This window comes from Lynx rufus, unplaced genomic scaffold (assembly GCF_022079265.1).
Source record: "Lynx rufus isolate CCGP_SWC_20201006 ecotype Redwood Valley unplaced genomic scaffold, mLynRuf1.p SCAF_7, whole genome shotgun sequence".
In the NCBI taxonomy this organism is placed as follows: Eukaryota; Metazoa; Chordata; class Mammalia; order Carnivora; family Felidae; genus Lynx; species Lynx rufus.
Window position 1 is genome coordinate 83,347,586 of NW_025814889.1, and position 20,472 is coordinate 83,368,057.

The 20,472-nt window shown below is 50.7% G+C and overlaps 3 protein-coding genes across 3 annotated transcripts; all 3 read right to left on the reverse strand.

Annotated features, from left to right (window-relative positions):
* Positions 1-578: 578 nt before the first annotated feature.
* Positions 579-7,131, reverse strand: SDR9C7 (short chain dehydrogenase/reductase family 9C member 7). Its single transcript, XM_047067240.1, has 4 exons — positions 6,648-7,131; positions 3,161-3,419; positions 2,319-2,482; positions 579-796 (listed from the first exon to the last, which is right to left on the reverse strand). Exons 1-4 carry the CDS (start codon positions 7,129-7,131, stop codon positions 579-581), a joined length of 1,125 nt encoding a protein of 374 aa, XP_046923196.1.
* Positions 7,132-10,320: 3,189 nt separating this feature from the next.
* RDH16 (retinol dehydrogenase 16) lies at positions 10,321-14,894 on the reverse strand. The gene is made up of 5 exons (XM_047066210.1): positions 14,560-14,894; positions 13,138-13,396; positions 11,693-11,856; positions 10,908-11,144; positions 10,321-10,533 (listed from the first exon to the last, which is right to left on the reverse strand). Exons 1-4 carry the CDS (start codon positions 14,870-14,872, stop codon positions 10,927-10,929), a joined length of 954 nt encoding a protein of 317 aa, XP_046922166.1. The 5' UTR covers positions 14,873-14,894; the 3' UTR covers positions 10,321-10,533; positions 10,908-10,926.
* A 2,442-nt stretch (positions 14,895-17,336) lies between these two features.
* Positions 17,337-18,851, reverse strand: LOC124501943 (retinol dehydrogenase 16-like). The gene is made up of 2 exons (XM_047066382.1): positions 18,239-18,851; positions 17,337-17,508 (listed from the first exon to the last, which is right to left on the reverse strand). The coding sequence occupies exons 1-2, from the start codon at positions 18,595-18,597 to the stop codon at positions 17,337-17,339; spliced, it is 531 nt and encodes a 176-aa protein (XP_046922338.1). The 5' UTR covers positions 18,598-18,851.
* Between the last annotated feature and the right edge of the window lie 1,621 nt (positions 18,852-20,472).

Genomic DNA, 20,472 nt, shown 5'->3' on the forward strand with positions numbered 1-20,472 from the left:
ATTAACCAATGATGATTAAATAAATGAATGTTATTTTATGTGAATCCCAATCACCGATGAACAGATAAATTTATAGAGAGAGAAAATATAAACTTTTACCTGATATAATCTTGCACTCCCTGTCTGCCCTAGTACATACTTCAAATAATGGGTTGTGGGAATGAAGCTAATGCATATTGAGAGATCAATAGGAAAGTGGTTGAGGTGCTTCCATGAGCTTGATTATCCTGCAATATTTCGCAGTGGTGGTGATAACTGAGAGAGTCTCATGATTCCGCAGGAGCTTGTTTTCCTCCCCTTCACATTTCCAGGTCCAGAAAAAGCCATATCCTTAATGGGTGACAGATGTTCTTGGGGCCATGCTTCAGGTCTTTGCACCTGCAGCTTTCTGTGGGGCCCCAGTGAGTGGGAAGAGGCACTTGTCTTCTGCTAGAAGTTATCCAATATTTCCCTGGCAGTGGGTGTCAGCCAAGCAAAGTGAACCCCGATTGCCTAACACCACCTCTTGTGACCCTGCAGTTCCTTCTGCCATACCCCTCCCTCCTCCACACTCCACTAACCACCTGGACTTCCCCAGCTCAGACGCTGTCTGCTGGCCTGGGAAGGTACCGGCTCAGGATGAAATCTGTCACAGGAGTGGGCAATTTAGCCAATGGCACGTAGAGGAGTTTGGCATCCAGGCCAGGGTTGTAGCGGATACGGGGGCTCCGGGAAACAATGGCGTGCTCCATGCTGTCGGTGACTTCTCTGATCCTTGGCTCTGCCAACTGCATCATGTTTTTTAACTTCTCAGTATCTGAGGGTACAAGAGGGGCAGAAATCAAAGGCTCTGTTGCTCTTCACAAAAGATGGTTTCTTCTGAATTCTATCCAAGCTTCCTTTCCATCAGATCCAACATTTCAGGCAGATCTACCACACCCTCCAGGTTGTCCCTTACATGAACACCCTGTAAATAATCCTATTTCTCTTCCTGAATTCAAAAACTGTGTGTTGAATTCCTACTAGCAATCAGAACAACTGTGCCCAGTTCTGCCACTTACTGGTTGTGTGACTTTGAGCTGAAACTTCCATCATCTATAAAATGGGAATAATAATACCTGCTCTAAAGAATAATAAAGATGAATAATAGCAGGGTAGACAGTGAAGCAGGACAGAAAAGAAAGCAAGTGTATATAAGTGCATGAGAAAAATTGGAAGAAAATAAGTAAAATTACTCTCTGGCTTGTGGGATTCTTAGTCACTGGAGGCTTTTTTTATTTTGTTTTGTTTTGTTTTGTTTTTTCTCCTACACAGGTCTCAGAGTTACCAAATTTTCTACAAAGTCATGCAAGAAAGAAAATGTTATTAAAAAATAGTAACGCTGGGATGACTGGCTGGCACAGCTGGTGGAACACACGACTTTTGATCTTGGGGCTGTAAGTTCAAACTCCACATTAGGTGTGGAGAGTACTTAAAAAAAATTGTAACACTGCCCTTGCCTTGGTCATTAGGCCATTATGGGGCTCAAATGATCTAAGGCACAGGTAGATACATTGTAAGTCTCTAACAAATGTGAGGGGCTGTTCTGTTAGCATTGCGTACATGGGTATGAAGATGGGTGTGAGGCATCTGAGTGGTCCAAGTCTGCCAAGGCTCACAACACAAATAGACAAACCTCATGGTACACTTACCGGCCCTGATGTACAACTTTGCCCCAGGACTCTGGGATGGGGGCGGGTCACTGGGACTCATACTTCAACGAGAGCCCCAAGAACTCCAGAAGGAAATGGTGCCTGAGAGTCAGGCATCCCAATAAGGGATTAAAACTTGAAAACAAAAGGAGAAATAGCTGGTCCAAATTCGGGGATGGTCTAGGGAGACAGAGAATTCACCTCTCCATGCAAGAACTTGGTGAGCAGTTGATGAGGGTGGGACAGTGTGGTTTAAGTACCCTCACCTCCAACTCCAATGAACCCCCTTTGTGTTTCCTAGAGAGAAAACTACTATAGTGAAGCAGCTGTGCTCTTAATTTCTCTGTACTCATGTCAGTACATTTTCACCTGTGCACCTGCCTAATATGTCAGGAGGCAGGTGCCAGGAGTGGGGAACGTCCCTGGGCAGCATCTCCCCTACCACCACTCTCCCTGCAAAGGCTATTGTTCTGAGCAGTTGTGCCCTTGGCTTCTATTCTCAAATCCCAGCCTGCCACTAGTTGTGTGACTTTGGGTCCTTAACCCCTCTGAGCCTCCATCCCATTATCTGTGAAATGAAAACGAGTCAGTGATCCCCAAGATCTCGCTGTTCCTCTCAGACACTCGTCTCCCTCCCAGAGAACTCACAGATGTGGAAGTAGTCCTCCCCGTAGCTGTCCCGGGTCTCCTGAGGCAACCGCTCCCACAGCTTTCGCATGCGGGACACCATGCCTTCCTTGCCCAGGATGGATGTTCGATAGTTCCCCGGCTCAATGATGCTGACTTTCACCCCAAAGTAGTGGAGCTCACGCCTGGGAAAGAAGAGTTGGACTCAGTCTGGGGCACTACGATGACAAAGGATCATCAGGCACAGTCACTTCTGATCCCTCTACAGGGGCTTATTTCCCCGGAAACCTGGAGGTGCTTCCCTCCACCCCTGTGCCAGGCCAGGCATTGCCTTCATGCAAATCAGGACCTCAGCACTTGCCCAAGCAGTTTGCATTAGGCAAACCCAGCAGGAAGGAAGTCAACAGAGAAATCTAGACCAAAGCCCTGCCTCCTACCAGGTTCACCCACTCAGCCTCATACTCAACACCCACGTGGCAAAGGAGTGAGGGGGTCTGGGTAAGGCCTGAATCCTCCTTTGAGAGTCTCCCATGAGCATATCTGCCTCCAGGCCTCTCTGTCTGCATCAAATACTCTCCTTTCTAACCCCATAGGCCCAAACATAGTTTTACTTACTTTGAGACAGCTGAAGGGAATACAGGAAGACAGCCTCCTATCACCACCCTACCTCTTCTCCTCATCCCTTCTCCTGGTCCTTGGGGAAGGCTCCCTGAGGACTAGCCCTCTTCCTGCTACTGTGTTAGCTCCCTCCCTCCAGAACTCCCTTGCCCACATGCTGCCCTCCCAGCGCTCTCTTCCTGAGGTGAAATCCCCAGGACTCCGACCCAGAGTGGTTTGGCACCAGGGCACCAGGGCCCAGTCACCTGATGCTGTCAGAGAAGGCCTCGACGCCAAACTTGGAGACGCAGTAGCCACCACCGATGATAGCCACGCGACCACCAGAGCTGGACATGTTGATGACCCTGCCCCGGGCTTTTTTGACCATGGGCAGCATGTGGAGGGTCACTTCGATCAGTCCCACCAGGTTCACATTGATCACCTTCACAAAGTCCTCCTTCGTCAGCCATTCATTGGGCCCACTGGGCAGGCCTACACCTGCATTGTTCACCAGGGCCCAGAGGCCTGGGGGCATGATGGAGGGAGAGAGAACCACACAGAAATCATTAGCATCTCTGGAAAATCATCAGTGTCCACCACCCACCAGCCCAGGGCTTCTGAGGATGGTCGAGCAGGTGCACAAGGCACAACAAGGTAGGCTGGTGGCATGTGATGGGGAGCTATGACAGCCCAAAGGAAGATATGCCTTTTACTAATTAGTTTTCCCCAAAGGGGCACTTTTTATGATTCACACAGACTGTCACTGTGCTAGCTGGGGCCCTGTACCAGCTACAGTCCAGGCTTTAGCTAATAGCACCTAAGCTATTAGCTCTGGGAAGAGAGAGATAATTTTCATACCAATGAATTAATGGTTGAAGTCTTGCCCTTATCATGCTTCCCCCTCTCTATCCATCTAAGTGTAAGAAACCGACTCCATTTCACACATTATTAAAATGAGTTCATCCATTCACACATTCATCCATTTATCTACTCATATATCTATTCTCTGTCAGTTACAGAGGAAGGTGCTGGGGATGTAAAATGAACAAGATAGATCTTGTCCCTCAAGGAGCTCACAAACCAGAGAGGAAATAAATAATATTCATAAATGTGTAACACATTTAAATAAAACAATCATGAAAAAAATGTAATAAGGGCTCTCTTTCAAATATTTAATTTGAGTTGAGTTGGTACAAATGGAGAGAAATAATGCTAAGTATTGTCATTCAACTCTGCAGGAACCCACACCTGAAGATCCTTAAGTTCCAGTTCTATTTCTACCTTCAGCCTTGGACAAGTCACTTCCTCTCTTTGGGCCTCAGGTCCTTTATCAACTGGCCAGGACAGTTGCTTCCAGCCTGGGGTTTGCAATCCTGAGACCCTTCCAGGCTGAACCCCAGAACCGGCTCAGGAGATGCAGGGGAGGCTCAACTTCCATTTGTTTTACATGTCAAGCTTCCAAGTGAAATTCCACTTGGAGGAGGAGGTTTGATTCTAAAAACACATTGGAAAAGTCCTTAAAACAATTCCTAAGGACACCTTCCACCTTGACACCTTTGGTATCAAAGATTCCAAAAACCCCACTGCTCAGGTGCCTTGCCTTCCCTTCCCCTCCCCTTATCCTCCCAGCCCACCTTGACTCCTGCAGCCCCAAGATACTCCTCCCAGCACAACTGCACTCTCTTCCAATAACTTGTCAGGATGTAAACACCACTCTTGGTCCACCCTCCTCCTATGCCTGGGGTCCACACACAAGCCATGTCCCTACTGTATCTTCCTGCCTTCCCTCAATTAACGAGACCCCAGGAGACCAGTTGGCTGGCAGGACTCAAACCTCCCCAGCCAGAGGAGGCTCTCTTGTCTTACAGAGGAGGAAATGAGGCTCCTGAGACCCAAAGACTATAAAACCCAGGTGCTGTCCGTGGAAAAGGGACACACACTCTCCACTACCTGTGATCATCCTGGTAGACAGCTCTGCCTGCTGGCAAACCAGGACAGCCTTCATTTTTTTTTTTCCTGTAAAGAGCAACTAGAGAACCATCAGAGCAATGTGAATAGCTTTAGGGCTGTGCCAGGGACTCTCAGGGGCCACAAGAAAGTATGCCAAAACCCCTGCCCCCCGCCCCGCCGCTTTCCTAGTACTTCTTAGACCAAGAATGTTGCCCAATGGAGTAGGCAGAAAATGGCTCCCCAAATAGTCACCGTACAAATCCCTGGAACCTATTAATATGGGGGATTACACGGGAAGAAGGAATGAAGATAGCAGATGGAATTCAAATTGCTTATCAACTGACCTTAAAACGGGGTGATTATCCTGGATCAGCCTGCTAAACCCAATATAATCACAGGGATTTTTTTAAGTGGAAGAAGGAGACGAAAGACAACCAGAGAGACAGAAGTGTGAAAAGGACTTGGCCCCACGTTGTTGGTCTTGAAGATAGAGGAAGAGGGTCATGAGCTAAGAAATGCAGGCAACCTCTAGAAGCTGGGAGAGGCAATGAAATGAATCCTCTCCTAGAGCCTCCAGAATGAACACTGCTCTGTTGATACCTTGATTTTAGCTCAGTGAGACCCATTTTGGACTTCTGACCTCCAGAACTTTAAGATAATAAATTTGTGTTGTTTTAAGCCACTACATTTTTGTGTTAATTTGTTAGAACAGCAACAGGAAACTAATATACCCAGTGACTCATTAACACAAGTGGCTCACAGCTAAATGTAGGGCAAGGCAGCCTATTGAGAAAAGAGACTGACTTTCGCTGAATTATTCATTAATTAGTTCATTCAACAAAAATTTATTGAGCACCGTACTAGATGCCAGACACTATTCTGTACTAAGGATCTATAAAAGAAAAGAGGTGAAAAGCCCTGCCCCCTGCCCCATCCCAGGAACCTTTATTCTAGCAGGGGAAACAAACAATGAATAAGAAAAATAAGTAAAATATATGGAATATTAGATAGTGGTAAATGCTAAGGAGAAAAATCAAGCAGAGAGTTACTGTTTGGCCCCTCCTGGGCCCCAGGGCTCTCCGGCCCCCAGACCAGTTCCCTTAGGAGCCAGGACTTCCTCCAGGCTGCTGTTCCACAACAGAGCCAGCCTGTTTCTCCTGCTCCTGTGCCCATGCCCTGCATGCAGGAAGCTTCCCGGGCAGGTTTGCATGTAGTCCTGGGCCAGCCCAGCCAGCCCACGGCCTCCTTTCCCAATAGGAGCGGTCACTCTGATGTCATCACTTACCTTGAGGTCAACCCAATACCCACCATGATGTGAAGGAAGAGGACAGATCTCTGTCTCCCCTGCCTTCCAGTTTGACACAATCAAGGAGAGCAAATGTCCCTGCTCAGGGAGTCCAACCTCCTGTCCCCTCTTCCCTCTCCCCAGCTCACTCCCAGTAAGAAAGGTGCTCACATTTCAGTTGGAACTGATGGTTAGGACTACCTAAGTCCCAGAGAGGCAACTCCCATCTTTAGAGGTTTGGACATACAGAACAAGTCTTCCCTCTCCCACATCCTCTGGCAACCTTCCCCCATCCCTCTGAGTCTCTAGCAGAAAAAAACTTCCTTGGGAAATCACCCCTTTTGTGTGAACAGACCAAACTAAGCAACAGTTTCCAAACCCACTGAGCCAAAGCCCCAGCCCCTTTCTCTACATCACCTCTCCTACTACATCTGAACAACACTGTCCCTGATCACTGTCAGATGCCTAGAGGAGAAAGACAGAAGAATAAGAAGTCCAAAGAATGCAATTTGCCCCACCTTGCTCACCCACTTGGTCCCTCACCCACTGGGCCGCTGCCTTTATACTCTCAGTCTTGGTGACATCCAATAGGGTGGTCTGCAGTCGGTAAGAGGTATCCTGCTGAAGCTTCTGGGCCCCTTCCTCAGTGAAGCAAGCAGCCAGCACCCGCATGCCCCGATCAACCAGCTGCCTGGCCAGCAGGTTCCCGAAGCCCGAGTCACAGCCTGTGATGAAGACATACTTGTCTGAGAGGTTGCGGACCAGATTGCAGTTCTTGAACCATCGATACATAAAGGAGAGATCCGTGATAGCTGCCATAGGGCAAGAGGATGCTGGTGGCCAAGAAGTATTGGGCTCAGGAGACAGCTGGAGAGGCTGGTCTTCTGAGCCCCAGCTGGCAGTCTGCTGAAAGCCACTGAGAAGAGCTTTCTTCCACTGGCAACAGACACAGGGCTCCTGGATGAGCCACTTTATAATTTCTATAGGTGGATGCATCACCATACCAATTAGCCTAGATGCAAGAAATTCAAGTCCAACCTGAAGCCTTGTGACCTCAGACAGTACTGGTGGCTGCCTCTCGCTCTCCCCCAGCCCTGATAGGTGAAGCTGCCAAGGATAGGAAAGAGACCCCGTTGGTGATGCTGATGCTGAGAGGTGGCTCACCTGGGCGGTCTGAGCAGGCCAGGTGAGAAAGGAGGACTCAGCCCAGAGAGCATCCCTGGAAATCTCCCACCTCTGGCCCAGGGATCAAAATCATTTGTCATGAGTTCAGACATGTAAATAAACTTAATTTTTATTTTCAGGCAAAAAAATTAAGACAAATTCATTAATGTAAAACAAACAGAATTGGCTTTGTGCCCCCCAAGTCCCAAAAGAAATGAGTTTCAAGTTACTGGCTCTCTGCAATTATCTGTCCTTAGGTGAATCTCCATTATGAGAGATTAAGAAAAACAAAAGGTTTTCCCCAGGGTGGATGTGACTCCACTGAGGCCAGAGGCAGCGGAACCCTTCTGCAGGGAGGCTGCTTTTTTTCTTTTTAATTTCTTTTTTTTTTTTTTAATTCAAGTTAGTTAACAGACAGTGTAGTATTGGTTTCCAGAGTAGAACCCAATGATTCATCATTTACATATAACACCCAGTTCTCATCTCAACAAATGCCCTCCTTAATGCCCATCACCCATCTAGCCCATCCCCCCCCCCCCAGCCCTCCAGCAACCCTCAACTTGTTCTCTTTATTTAAGAGTCTCTTATGGATGGCCAGGGAGGCTGTTTCTGAAAGCAGAAAGATGGAGGGGCTCCGGGCCTGGGTCTTGGGAGGTGATACTCAGGTCACCAATGAGGAGCCCCCACTGCATTCCAGGCAGACCCAGCTCTCACCCTCACTTGGTGACCGGACAAATGGACAAAGTTAATGGCAGAAGACACATCAGCTCCTCCAGGGCTGGGCCCCCTTGGGCATTTCTTTCTACCTCGAGGGCTAAGCACACACTAGGGGATCTAGTAATCTGAGAAGCCCAGAGGGGATAGTGGAAGGAAGGGATTATGAAGTCAACTGACACAGTGGCTAATTGGATGTACAGAGGTAGGGGAGACCAGGAGTCAGGGGGATTTTAATATACTGGGGCTGATAACGGGTAGAACCACAAGTGGCAAGAGAATTCAGAGGCAGGAGACGAGAGAGTTCTGACATGAACATCATTGAGATGAGGTCCAGCCAGATGATAGGGGCAGGTCATGAGTTCCCTGGGCAGCTGCAGGAATGGCCTGGGGCCAACTCCTTGGCTCCAAGAAGAAGACTGGAATAAGAGACTTGGAAAAGTCTCAAGGTCAGGACTTGGAGGGGAGGGAGAAATTCCAGGAAATGGGGCAAAGAACTCACAAAAGTTAGGAGGGAAGCTGGTAAAGAAGAAGAAATAAGGAGATGAGACAGAGGAGCCTAAGATTCAGGGACAGAAGGATGTTGGGGTCTATGGTGGCTCTTGAATAAACCTCTAGAGTCACCATTCCCCAAGATGAGCCTAGTCACCAACTCATCCCGAGGGACTGGCGGCCAGCCACCCACACCTTCCCTGTTCAAAGAGTCTGAAAGAAATGGGGCCACAAATTTCCTAGGGTGAAGAGACAAGGATGCATCTCTATGCTGTGTGCTATCTACCAAGGTTGGTAAGCTCCAGAATCAAATAAAGCAGGTGTCACCTCAAGAAAGACCAGAGAGGTTGGTCATTCTATAACAAGGGTGGTAGGAGTGAGAGGTAAGATCAAGGACACACCCCTGAGGTGCTGATCCAAACCCCGTATGGGACAGAGGTGGGAAGCAGTGGAGGCAAACCCCAACTATGGCATACCAAGCCCAAGGCACAATGCATACACTCAGTCTGGGAGGCACCTCCTAACTCTGCCCTCTGGGTAAATGAACAGGGAAATTTTGGCTAGGGGAAGCCAGACAAGGTCACTCAAGGGCTGAAGAGCCCCAGGGGTATCCCAATCCTTGAGAAGACAGGTGACATCCAGGGATTGTCTATGGATTTAGAAAGGGATGACTTGGAACTGCTCCAACACAGGACCGGGCCTGACCCACCATTGCATGGGCCTCTCTGCTGACTGATGGTCAAGGAAATGCTCTCCTGGGTTCAAACTCCCAACACCCAAAAAAGCAGGTCACGCAGTGGAGGGCTGCAGGACCACACAGAAGGGTTCTTTCCCTAGGGCTAGAAATGCCCCACTCTCAGATGACAGGTCTCCCTGCTGTGTGGGCACCTGAGGCTGACAGGTCAGGCTGGTGGTTGAACTCCACCCACATGTCTGTTCACTAGTATCCTCAGCAGAGAGGGGCCTTCAGCTCCTCCAGGCCATCCCCAGCCCCTACTACAGGGTGAGAATGAATGACACTGCCACATCTGACCTCGCTTTCTGTTTTCACCAAGAACACTGATATTCTACAGTATCAGGTCCCCCTAAGGTCTCCATAGCCTCAGTTTGAAACTGAGGGAAGAAAATTAAGGCACCTGATGAGGCAGCTCCCAGCACCAATTTGTCCTCAGCCCAGGAATCTACATCACTTTGTACAATGCGTTCTCTGTTCAGTTCATACTCAGAACATCATCAGAACAGTGGAGATGTAGAGAGTTGTGGTCTCGGGAAATGCTGGGTAATTAAGGGAACCCCTGCCCGGTATATAGTAGGTGCTCAACAAAGGTTAGCAGAAAACAGACTGGGGTCCAGAAGTGACTCTTACTGTCCTCCACCGTAGGATGTGAGAAAGGGGATCTGGGCTGGGGAACCTGGGGATGGCTGCAAATGGGGGGGCATAACTCTAAAAGAGGGGACAAAGAGGGCTGTGGAGAGGTTACTGTTGAGGGGAGAGGCTGATGTCCCCAGGAAAGGGACTGGAGTCTGCCAGTGCCTCAGCAACTTCTCTTTGTCTATCCATCCTTGGGTCTTCCTGTGACACCGTGTTACTTGAAAAATCCTGGAAAAGAAACATTAGCCTCCCACCCCACTTCTTTGGAAAGAAGAGTGATCCAACTACCCTCTTAAAATCCCACCCCCATGATCTCCATGAAGGCACCTGACTCCTTCTCTTATGGATTCATATCCCACCACTCCCCAAGGCCACAGTTCCAATCACTGGATCTAGGTAAACTTATCAATTTTTATTTTAAGGCAAAAATAATCAATGGACATCAAGGTTTCAAGACAACTCAACAACTGGTTTGTTTCTGTATCCTCTGTCATGATTCCAATTACAGACATGTCCTTTCAGCCAGGGTCTGTGAATTGGCACCTCAGGTTGATGGGTCAGGCTGGTGGTTGCCATCCACGTCTCCATCCCTGTCAGAGGTATCTTCAGCGGAAAGGGGCATTAACTCCCCCAGGCCATGTCCATCCTGTAGGAGGGGGACACTGGACAGAAGCAAGGCACACCTTGAGTACGGGGACAGAAGCAGAGCAGGTGGGGGCTGAGCCCCTCCCTGCTGTTAACACGCTGCCAAGAATGGATTCCTCAAGTGGCAGGAGGGCCAAAAGACTCCAAGCCTTGAGAGGTCATTCAAGGAACAGGGTATGGTTGTGTGCTATTGGGTCCCTGTTCCTCAATCACAAAACTTGTGACTTTCCTCCTAATATTCCTAGAGTGCTAATGTCCAGGGAAGTCTGGGGAGGAGGCGAGGAGGAAGTTGAGATGGGTGCCCCTGGTGACACAAGAACCCCCCCCCTCCACTGTATTTCCCTCCCCCTGAGGGATTCCCACCCTCACACAGTACCCAGCTCCCTCCTACCATGCACCCCAGTCTGGGGTTACAGAGCCTTGATGGGTCTTTGAGACATCCAGTAGATCATGGCATCCACCAGTAAGGTAGGCATGTAACTCATGGGGAGGTAGAGGAGCTTGGCATCCCAGCCAGATGAGTATCGAGTGCGGGGGTGGCAGGCTGTTAGGGCATGTTCCACGCAGTTTGTCACCAAGTACAGATTGTTGCAACATGTTGACTTCAACTTTTTCGCTGATTTCTTGACTGTCCAAAGGGAACAACATATCGTCACGTTTTAATCTTGCTTTGGGATCAACTTGAGAGAAGTTTCTAAAAGCACCCCACCTCTCCCCACTCATCTCTAGGTTGAATCCATGGATTTCATCGGAGTGTGTCCCGACTCCTTCCCACAGGAACACTCTCCACACTACGCCCCCTCTGGCTCTATTCCTGGGAATATGTGCTCCACAGAAACTGAGGTCTCTACAAACACTAGAAATGTAAGCACCTGAAAACCAGCTGGCTAATGCCAGCTTGTCCGGAATCCATACATTCTTCCCTCTCTGGCTTCAGTTTCCTCCCCAAATAATGAGGGCATTAGAGGAAAGCGTGGCCCCTAGGTCTAACAAGCCTGGCTCTTCCTGAGGTCAGCAGGTGGCCACACGGGACCATGGGGATGGAGTTAAATGTCCCCACTGTGTGGGCTGAGTCAGAGCCTGGAGGCCTGACCCAGTCTGTAGAAGGAGCTGGGATGGGCTCAGGCTGCCCCACAAGGGTTTGTCTCCCTTCCCCCCAGTCCACAGCTCACTCACCAGATGCCAGGAACTTCTCCCCATAGATCTCCTTGATCTCTGGGCTGGCCTGATCCCATGCTTCCTGCACGGCCCCAGAAATCTTCTCAGAGTTGGTTACTCCAGTGTTGAAGAAACCGGGCTCAATCACAGCCACCTTCACCCCAAAGTAGGAGAGCTCCCTCCTGCAAGGCAGACAGGCAGAGGGGCAAGGACGTCACAAGGCTCCGGGACAAAACACAACAAACAAACCCGATATACACCTAACCTGGGACTGGGGTGGGATAAACTCAAAAGCTTGGACAGGTTCCAAGAGCAGCATCCAGGGGGAGAAAATAATGATGATGTATAGTCTCTGCATAAAGTGTGCACATGTTTTCCAGTACTGTCCACACACGTGCTGGCTAGCTCACATCCTACCTCTTCTGCTGTGAAGCACCACTTACATGCCATCTCTTCCTATTTCCCTTCACATCCAATCCATCTCCAGACTTTGCCCATTTTACCTCCTGTACCCTGCTCCCTCGTCTGCCTTCTGTCCTCTGAGGAACATCTCTGCCTACATCTCAGATCCCCGACACCCAGAGCCAACCTCTGCCCTGTGGCCAGTGGGTTCTCCAGAGGCTGATTGGACCACGTTGCTCCCCTTCCACGGGGTCCTGCTGCCAACAGCAAGAAGGTGTGCAGCCTGTCCGGGGCCCCCGTGTCTCCTTGAGCCCACCTGCCCAGCATCCCTTCTGCCTGACCAGGCCTTGTCCACTAGCCTAGAGGACCCCACAGCATAGGCAGTCAGCTATTATTCACCCTGGGCTTGGGCTCGAGTAGTTCCCTCATACAGGAGGCCTTCTGACCCTACTTTGCCAGGTTTCCAAGTTCATTTCTTCAATCCTCAGCTCAGGCCATTCTCTAAGACTCTCCCCTTGTTCCACTGGCCACCACCATCACCACAGCTAGCTAAGTTAGTCACAACCATCGTGATAGATGGTCACAGCATTTGTGTCTCTCTTGTCCCTTTCTCAGCTGTCAGACATTTTAGGTCAGGGACCTCGTCTTGTCCTCAGACACATTTGTTGTGCACTCACAGAAATGCCGAGAAGCATCTTGTTGAACTGAGTCAAATGCTGGACCTCCATGTCGAGGGCCCCCTGAAGCTGAATATTATAGGAATTATGGACATGAGCTCTGTAGCCAAATGATCTCAGGTCCAATTCTGCCTCAAGCATTTCCCAACCGTGGGCCCTCCTCCAGGGCAACCATAGGTGAAACCAACTGTATAGGCCTGGGGCCCATCCCAATGCCCAGAACATGGGAAGGTGCTTCCCAATGAATTCCTAGCATGAAGCAAGACAGAGGCATCTGGAAGGAAGAGCCTTTGAGGTTGTGAGTGATTGAACCCCCTGGAAAATCTCCCCCAGAAGCACAGAAGCAGGAAGACTGAAAGGATGGGCTCTGTCCCAGTCCAATACCTGAGGGAGTCGGAGAAGGCTTCGACGCCATACTTGGAGATGCAGTAGCTCCCACCCAGAAGGGACACCCGGCCCATGATGCTGGAGATGTTGACCACGCGGCCCCTCGCCTTCCTCACTAGGGGCAGCAGGCTCAGGGTCACCTCTATCAACCCCAACAAGTTCACGTCGAGTATCTTCATGAAGTCCTGCTTGGTCAGCCACTCATTGGGTGCCGAGGGAATGGAGATGCCAGCATTATTCACCAGGCCCCAGAGTCCTGGTTACAGGGTAGGGAGAGAGCAACACCGTGTGCCTGAGACACGACTGTGGTTCCAAGTCACCTTCCAATCCACTTTTTTTTTTTTTTTTTTTACCACATCAACAACATCTACATGTATAAAGGAAAAGGGTGTGAGAGAGGAAGTGAGAATGAAGTGACTACGGGGCATCAGCGTTTGCACGCACACTGAGCTATTGGACCGCAGGGATGTTCCTTCTCAACTTGCTGCTCCTCAGTGCCTGGCATACCAGGGGCAATAAGCCCAGCTTCGTTAAGAGTGTGCCCAGGTGCACCCGGATGGCTCAGTCAGTTAAGCGTCTGACTCTTGATTTCAGCTGAGGTCATCATCTCACGATTTGTGAGATCGAGCCCCGCATCGGGCTCTGTGCTGACAGTGTGGAGCCTGCTTGGGGTTCTCTCTCTGTCCCTCCCCCACCGGCTCATGTTCTCGTTCTCTTCCTAAAACACACACACACACACACACACACACACACACACACAAACCATTAAAAAGTATTTTTAAAAAAGAAAAAAAAAAGGATTTGACAATGAAAATGCTGATCATAGGATACATAACTATGTAACTGACTCCGGAAACTGACATTTGGAAAATCTCCTTTTATCTTTATCATCTTCTATGTTGTATACAAGGAGCATGTTTTACATTTTTAATCACAAAAAAGACATCAATGATGTCTTCTTTCCCGAAAAGGGCAGGCAGCATAATAGAGGGGGAAGAACAGGACCCCTCACCCACATTTGACCAAAAGTCCCTTCAGCTCCCTCATAAGCCTCAGTGTCCTCATAAGTTAAGTGGGGCTGATCTTAAAGCCCTGCAGAGGGTCCGGTGGGAAGGAACCAACAAGAAAATGTGTATCTGCTGAGATCAGGAGCCTGGGTCTAGCCTGGCTCAGCCCCACGCTGTCCCGTAGCAAGCCTCAGTGTCCCAACACCTCCTCAGACTATTGGCCCTAAACTCAGGCTGAGCTTATTTAACCCTGGGCTCAGACTCAGGCACTCAGGCCTTCTGCTCAGGAAACTCCAAAGCTTGAGGCTTCGAAAATCAAAACATCCTGGGAATCTTCCCAGTTAGCAGAAGAGAGGTCTCCCTGGCACAGAGAGAAGCAACAAAGAGGCACAAACAGGAATCTGGGCAGTACCTCTGTCTCCCACACGCTCCTTCACCCACTCGGTGGCCGCAGAGATGCTCTCTGTCTTGGTGACATCCAGGATCACCGTCTCCAGCCTGTCTGACGTCTGGTCTCTCAGCTGCTCTGCCCCCTTCTCCGTCAGACACGCGGCCAGCACCCTCAAGCCTTGCAGGTCCAGCTGCCTGGCCAGCAGGTTCCCGAAGCCCGAGTCACAGCCCGTGATGAAGACGTACTTGTCTCGGAGGTCGCTCACCACCTGCCTCTCCCGGTACCAGCGCAGGAGGTAGTACAGGCCCACGAGGGCCGCCAGGTACAGCCACATGGCTTTGTGGGGAACACACAGGCTGAAATGAAACAATAGTGTAGCTGGTGTTCAGACAGGATGACTTAGGAACACACAAGGTGTGAGTAGCGGGCCAGCCGCCAGGCTGTCTGACATGGAGTCCTCAAGTTCTTCCTGGTCACTGCCTTTAGTGAGTACTCTTGATTCCGGCCTCAACTGGCATGCTCTTCGGTACACTAATGCTGTTTCTACTAGATGCCATTGGATTTCACAAAGAATCCTTTGACATGAGGATACTTTTCTCAGTCACCTTCTCCTGGTCCTTCCACTCCTCCCATTTTCCTCTGCCCACCTACTCCCTCATACACACACCCCCAACCCCCCCCCCCCACTGGAATCCCCTATGTCCTAAATCTCATGGTTCAGAACTGTCTTCTTTGTTCCTGTTCGAGGCTGTACCTCTGGTCTCCCTGACCTACTGGAGATTCTTACGAAGAAGATATATACATTGCGAATCAAGACGCATGTGGTTTCAACACCCAGGTTTGCTACCAACCAGCTGTGTGACCTTGGCTGCCAGCTTATGCTATGAACCAGGGTTTCCTTATCTGAGCCAGATAAGAATTCAGAATTCATTTCTGAGAAGACTAAGTCATTGTCACTCTCACTGAGATCGGAGAAGGCAAAATGTTTAAGGAATAGATTCCCTCCAGATACAGTATTTCTCTGGGGCAGAAAGGTGTTCAGGAGACTAAAGGGGTGTCTGATATCGGAGGCAAAGATGGGGGAGAAGGGAATGAAGGTGGGCACATGCAGGAGAGAGACTGTTCCCAGTTGCTGGGAACGTTGAAAGGAAGCACTTCAGCAAAGCGGGGCTCACAGCTGCTACCCTTTCAGCAGGCCCCGGGTGCCTGCCTGCATTGCCCTCTGCCCCTCCCACATCCAGAATTTCAGCACAGACTCGGAAGGCAGAAAAGACTGGCTTGCACAGGACCTAAAACCTCACGCAAGCAGGGAGGGCTGTAAGCCCCATAACTGCAGAAGTATCCCCCAGCAGGTGAAAAGGACAGAAAGGGATACAGATTAAGCCTTTAGTTGAAACTGTTATGTGCAGAGAGGTGACTGTAGTCCTGAAAGCATTTATCTCTTAAGGCGGGAAGCGGTGGCAGCCTGGCAAGGCCTGGTCCTGCAGAGCCTCACCTGTTTCTGCTTCCTGGGGGTCACTGCCAGGACCCTCCTAACAAGGGCTTCCTCAAGGGCAGTGGAGAAGAAGGCAAGGAGGAAGGAAGGAGCCCTGGAAACTCTCAGCGACCCAAAGAGACACGTATGTCCAAACCCCATTAAGGGATAAGGCCGTGTTTCTTTACTTGTAAGGAATTGGAGATTTTTTTCTCAGTAACCACAGATTCCTTCAACCATCAACTTTCAAGGGGCCACGTGGCAGAGACACCTCCCAGCCCTCAGCACCTGCTGCTTCACTCTTGTAAAGCCTCAAAACAACGTGAGCGCCTGTCAGCGGTGCCAGGAGCTTCGGAGTTCATTTCTCTGAAATCACAGGAAGTTCAGAGAGGATAGTAAGAGAAAGAGGCTGGGGTGCCACTCACTTACCTGGGAGCTGTGGGGCCCAGAACGAGAAACCCCGCAGGGGCGCCAGGGGAATGGAGACTCGCTGCTGCGGATCTCTGCGCTGAGATCCTGCACAGGACGTCCAGACGCTGAGATCCCCACGCACGCCCTCGAAAAGGGGCAACTCTGCCAGATTCCCCAGACAGCACCTGTAACCGAGCGCGCGCTGGAGCGGAGGCGCGCGCCCCCTGGTGGTGCCCTGCCGAAACTCAGCGAGACTGCCTTCCCGTGGGCGCGTTCCTCCCACCCATTCCCTCTTCTCCACCGGGTGTGGATCTTCTGAAGAGGGGAGCCATAGGTGATGGAAAAGGGAGCTGGAAAGGACAGGGAGTAGGTACCAATTGTGCAACTTGTCTCCAGGCCTACAGGTAGGCAGCTTCCACTATCTGGAGTGGGAACGCAAAAATGCAGAGACACATCCGTGCCTTCACTGTGAGGATCTGACGCAGGGATGTCATCGGAGTGTGTCCCGACTCCTTCCCACAGGAACACTCTCCACACTACGCCCCCTCTGGCTCTATTCCTGGGAATATGTGCTCCGCAGAAACTGAGGTCTCTACAAACACTAGAAATGTAAGCACCTGAAAACCAGCTGGCTAATGCCAGCTTGTCCGGAATCCATACATTCTTCCCTCTCTGGCTTCAGTTTCCTCCCCAAATAATGAGGGCATTAGAGGAAAGCGTGGCCCCTAGGTCTAACAAGCCTGGCTCTTCCTGAGGTCAGCAGGTGGCCACACGGGACCATGGGGATGGAGTTAAATGTCCCCACTGTGTGGGCTGAGTCAGAGCCTGGAGGCCTGACCCAGTCTGTAGGAGGAGCTGGGATGGGCTCAGGCTGCCCCACAAGGGTTTGTCTCCCTTCCCCCCAGTCCACAGCTCACTCACCAGATGCCAGGAACTTCTCCCCATAGATCTCCTTGATCTCTGGGCTGGCCTGATCCCATGCTTCCTGCATGGCCCCAGAAATCTTCTCAGAGTTGGTTACTCCAGTGTTGAAGAAACCGGGCTCAATCACAGCCACCTTCACCCCAAAGTAGGAGAGCTCCTTCCTGCAAGGCAGACAGGCAGAGGGGCAAGGACGTCACAAGGCTCCGGGACAAAACACAACAAAAAAGTTTGCCAAGACATCGTTTATATTGAATATGATGAATAAAATGCAGGAAACAATTTCATAGAATACCATGAGGTGTTGTTAAAGTGCTGAGAACAGGACCTGGCTCCAGCAATGCCCCCAGCCACCAAAGCAAGCATTCAGGCTGGGTCCCCTGTCTCAACTCCTCCTCCAGAAAGTGAGTCTTCCTAGTCACTCAGCATCAAGAAATCCAGAACCGGGGCGCCTGGGTGACTCAGTCGGTTGGGCGTCCAACTTCGGCTCAGGTCATGATCTCACGGTTTGTGAGTCTGAGCCCCGCGTCGGGCTCTATGCTGACAGCTCAGAGCCTGGAGCCTGCTTCAAATTCTGTGTCTCCCTGTCTCTCTGCCCCTCCCCCACTCATGCTCTGTCTCTCAAAGAATGAATAAACATTTAAAAAATTCTTAAAAAAAAAAAAAAGAAATCCAGAACCTCTGCTGAGAGAGGAGGAATTCGGGGAGGGCACATCTTCATCAGGGCACCCTCTCCCCAAAACTCCAGAGCTCCAAGGTCTCAAGGTGGGGGGCAGTGGAGAAGGAAGACCCTCTTCTGATAAGCTGGGTGAGGCAAAGAAAGCTAGTATGACTTCAAGTTCTGGAAAACATCCTGGGAATCTTCCGAGTTAGCAGAAAAAAGGTCTCCCTTGCATAGAGAGAAGCAACAAAGAGGCACAAACAGGAATCTGGGCAGTACCTCCGTCACCCACACGCTCCTTCACCCACTCGGTGGCCGCAGAGATGCTCTCTGTCTTGGTGACATCCAGGATCACCGTCTCCAGCCTGTCTGACGTCTGGTCTCTCAGCTGCTCTGCCCCCTTCTCCGTCAGACACGCGGCCAGCACCCTCAAGCCTCGCAGGTCCAGCTGCCTGGCCAGCAGGTTCCCGAAGCCCGAGTCACAGCCCGTGATGAAGACGTACTTGTCTCGGAGGTCGCTCACCACCTGCCTCTCCCGGTACCAGCACAGGAGGTAGTACAGGCCCACGAGGGCCGCCAGGTACAGCCACATGGCTTTGCAGGGAACAGGCAGACAGGCTATGATCAGAAAAGGGTCTGGCCTCCTCAGTCAGGATGGCTGTATAGGCAGTCTGGCCTCCAGGCTCTCTGGCATGAAGTCTTTAATTTCCCTCCTGATCATTGTCTTTCTGGAACATTTTTTCCTATCCTCAACCTGTCTGCTCTTTGGGCTACTTTTGTAAGTGCTGACATATGCCCTTGAAAATCCCAAATCCTGCCCAGAAAGATAGCTTGGTGTCAGCAGGGCTCCCTCACCCTTTCCCTGCCCTCTGCTCTCTGTGTCCATATGACTACACATGGGGTGACATGGGCCACTCTGCACTGGGTCCCAGGTTTAGAGCTGTTTCATTGTTCTGCCAGCATGCTGGGCCTTGACATTCCCAAGCTCAGGAGGGTTCTTAATGGGAAGCTACACTTTGATTCAAGACACATTTGCATTCAACATGCTCTCTGGGCCTGGGTTTCATCATCTGGCTCAGGACACAGAATTCATTCCTCAGGAATCTAAGTCACTGTCAGCCTCTCGAGGGGTTAGAAGGAGAAGGCAGAGAGTATAAGGTCCCCTCCCTTTAGTAGGGAAGGGGCAGAAAGGTGTTCAGGAGACTAAAGGGGTGTCTGATATCGGAGGCAAAGATGGGGGAGAAGGGAATGAAGGTGGGCACATGCAGGAGAGAGACTGTTCCCAGTTGCTGGGAACGTTGAAAGGAAGCACTTCAGCAAAGCGGGGCTCACAGCTGCTACCCTTTCAGCAGGCCCCGGGTGCCTGCCTGCATTGCCCTCTGCCCCTCCCACATCCAGAATTTCAGCACAGACTCGGAAGGCAGAAAAGACTGGCTTGCACAGGACCTAAAACCTCACGCAAGCAGGGAGGGCTGTAAGCCCCATAACTGCAAAAATATCCATTCAGTTGTATCCCAATGATGGTGGGGAGGAGGGGGGAGCTGCCCCCTCAGCAGACTCAAGATAGGACTGGAGACTGGACGAAATACCTGCCCATGGAGGGGCTTCAGGATGAGGCAGATGACATCACATCATAAAAGAAGAGTGGGCACAGCTGGCGATGGGGCGGCTTTCTCAGGGCACCCCGGTGGCCTCTGACAGGATTGGGCTCTAGTCCCTGCTTACATCCACCGAAATGTACCAAGCTCCTTCCCCAGAAAAGAAGCCTGGGAGGGAGGGGGTCATGCAATAGTTCAAGGGATATTGAGGCCGGCTTACATTGGACCTCTTCGCCCTTGAGGCTCACCTGCCATTGTGGCAGGACCATTGAGTTGTGGCCCTAGGCAGAGCCCTTCAATAAGTTTCTGTGGTTGTGTCCTTCAGGAAGCACTGGCAGAAATCAAAGACCTAACCGGTGCACAGCCCCCTGACACTCTGGAAAGACAATCTGAATGTGGTCCCAAACACCATTCCTCTTGAACATCTCTCCCCAAGAGGCCACAGAATGGCTGGATAAGCATTGTTTGGGGGGGAGGGGTAGAGAAATGGTAGAAATCCAGAAACTCCAGGTAAAGCCTGAAGCAATGATTTCATCTGATTGAAGCAGTATGGGTCGCCCATGTGCTGAACACTAGAGCCTTGAAGGCTGCAGCCCCTCGGGGGCAGGGACTGAGTCTCACCAGTTTTAGTCTTCTAGTACCTGGCAGCACCTGGCGTCCTACAAGATGAACACATGCGAAAGTAGATGACCCTCCAGCATCCCACTTCCCTCTCCATTTTCACCTGCATTTCTCACATTGTCCTGCCGTGAGATTCCCCAAAGCCTCCCTTCCTCCCCTCTTAATGAGGGAGGAGGTTCAGGATGATCTTGTGAGTCCTTTCCATTTCAACTCTCGGGGAGTCTAAGAATCTATGTCGTGGTCAAGAG

Coding starts and splice junctions, on each gene's coding strand:
- SDR9C7 (XM_047067240.1), bottom strand. CDS start 7,131: ATGGTGATGCATCCACCTATAGAAATTATAAAGTGGCTCATCCAGGAG. Junction 3,420..6,647: donor GGACCAAGTGGGTGAGCAAG/GTGGGGCAAATT, acceptor TCATGCCCCCAG/GCCTCTGGGCCCTGGTGAAC. Junction 797..2,318: donor GGAGGACTACTTCCACATCT/GTGAGTTCTCTG, acceptor TTGTACCCTCAG/ATACTGAGAAGTTAAAAAAC.
- RDH16 (XM_047066210.1), bottom strand. CDS start 14,872: ATGTGGCTGTACCTGGCGGCCCTCGTGGGCCTGTACTACCTCCTGCGC. Junction 13,397..14,559: donor GGAGCGTGTGGGAGACAGAG/GTACTGCCCAGA, acceptor CCCTGTAACCAG/GACTCTGGGGCCTGGTGAAT. Junction 11,145..11,692: donor GGAGAAGTTCCTGGCATCTG/GTGAGTGAGCTG, acceptor CCCTTTGGACAG/TCAAGAAATCAGCGAAAAAG.
- LOC124501943 (XM_047066382.1), bottom strand. CDS start 18,597: ATGTGGCTGTACCTGGCGGCCCTCGTGGGCCTGTACTACCTCCTGTGC. Junction 17,509..18,238: donor TCTTTGTTGCTTCTCTCTAT/GCAAGGGAGACC, acceptor TCTGCCTTGCAG/GAAGGAGCTCTCCTACTTTG.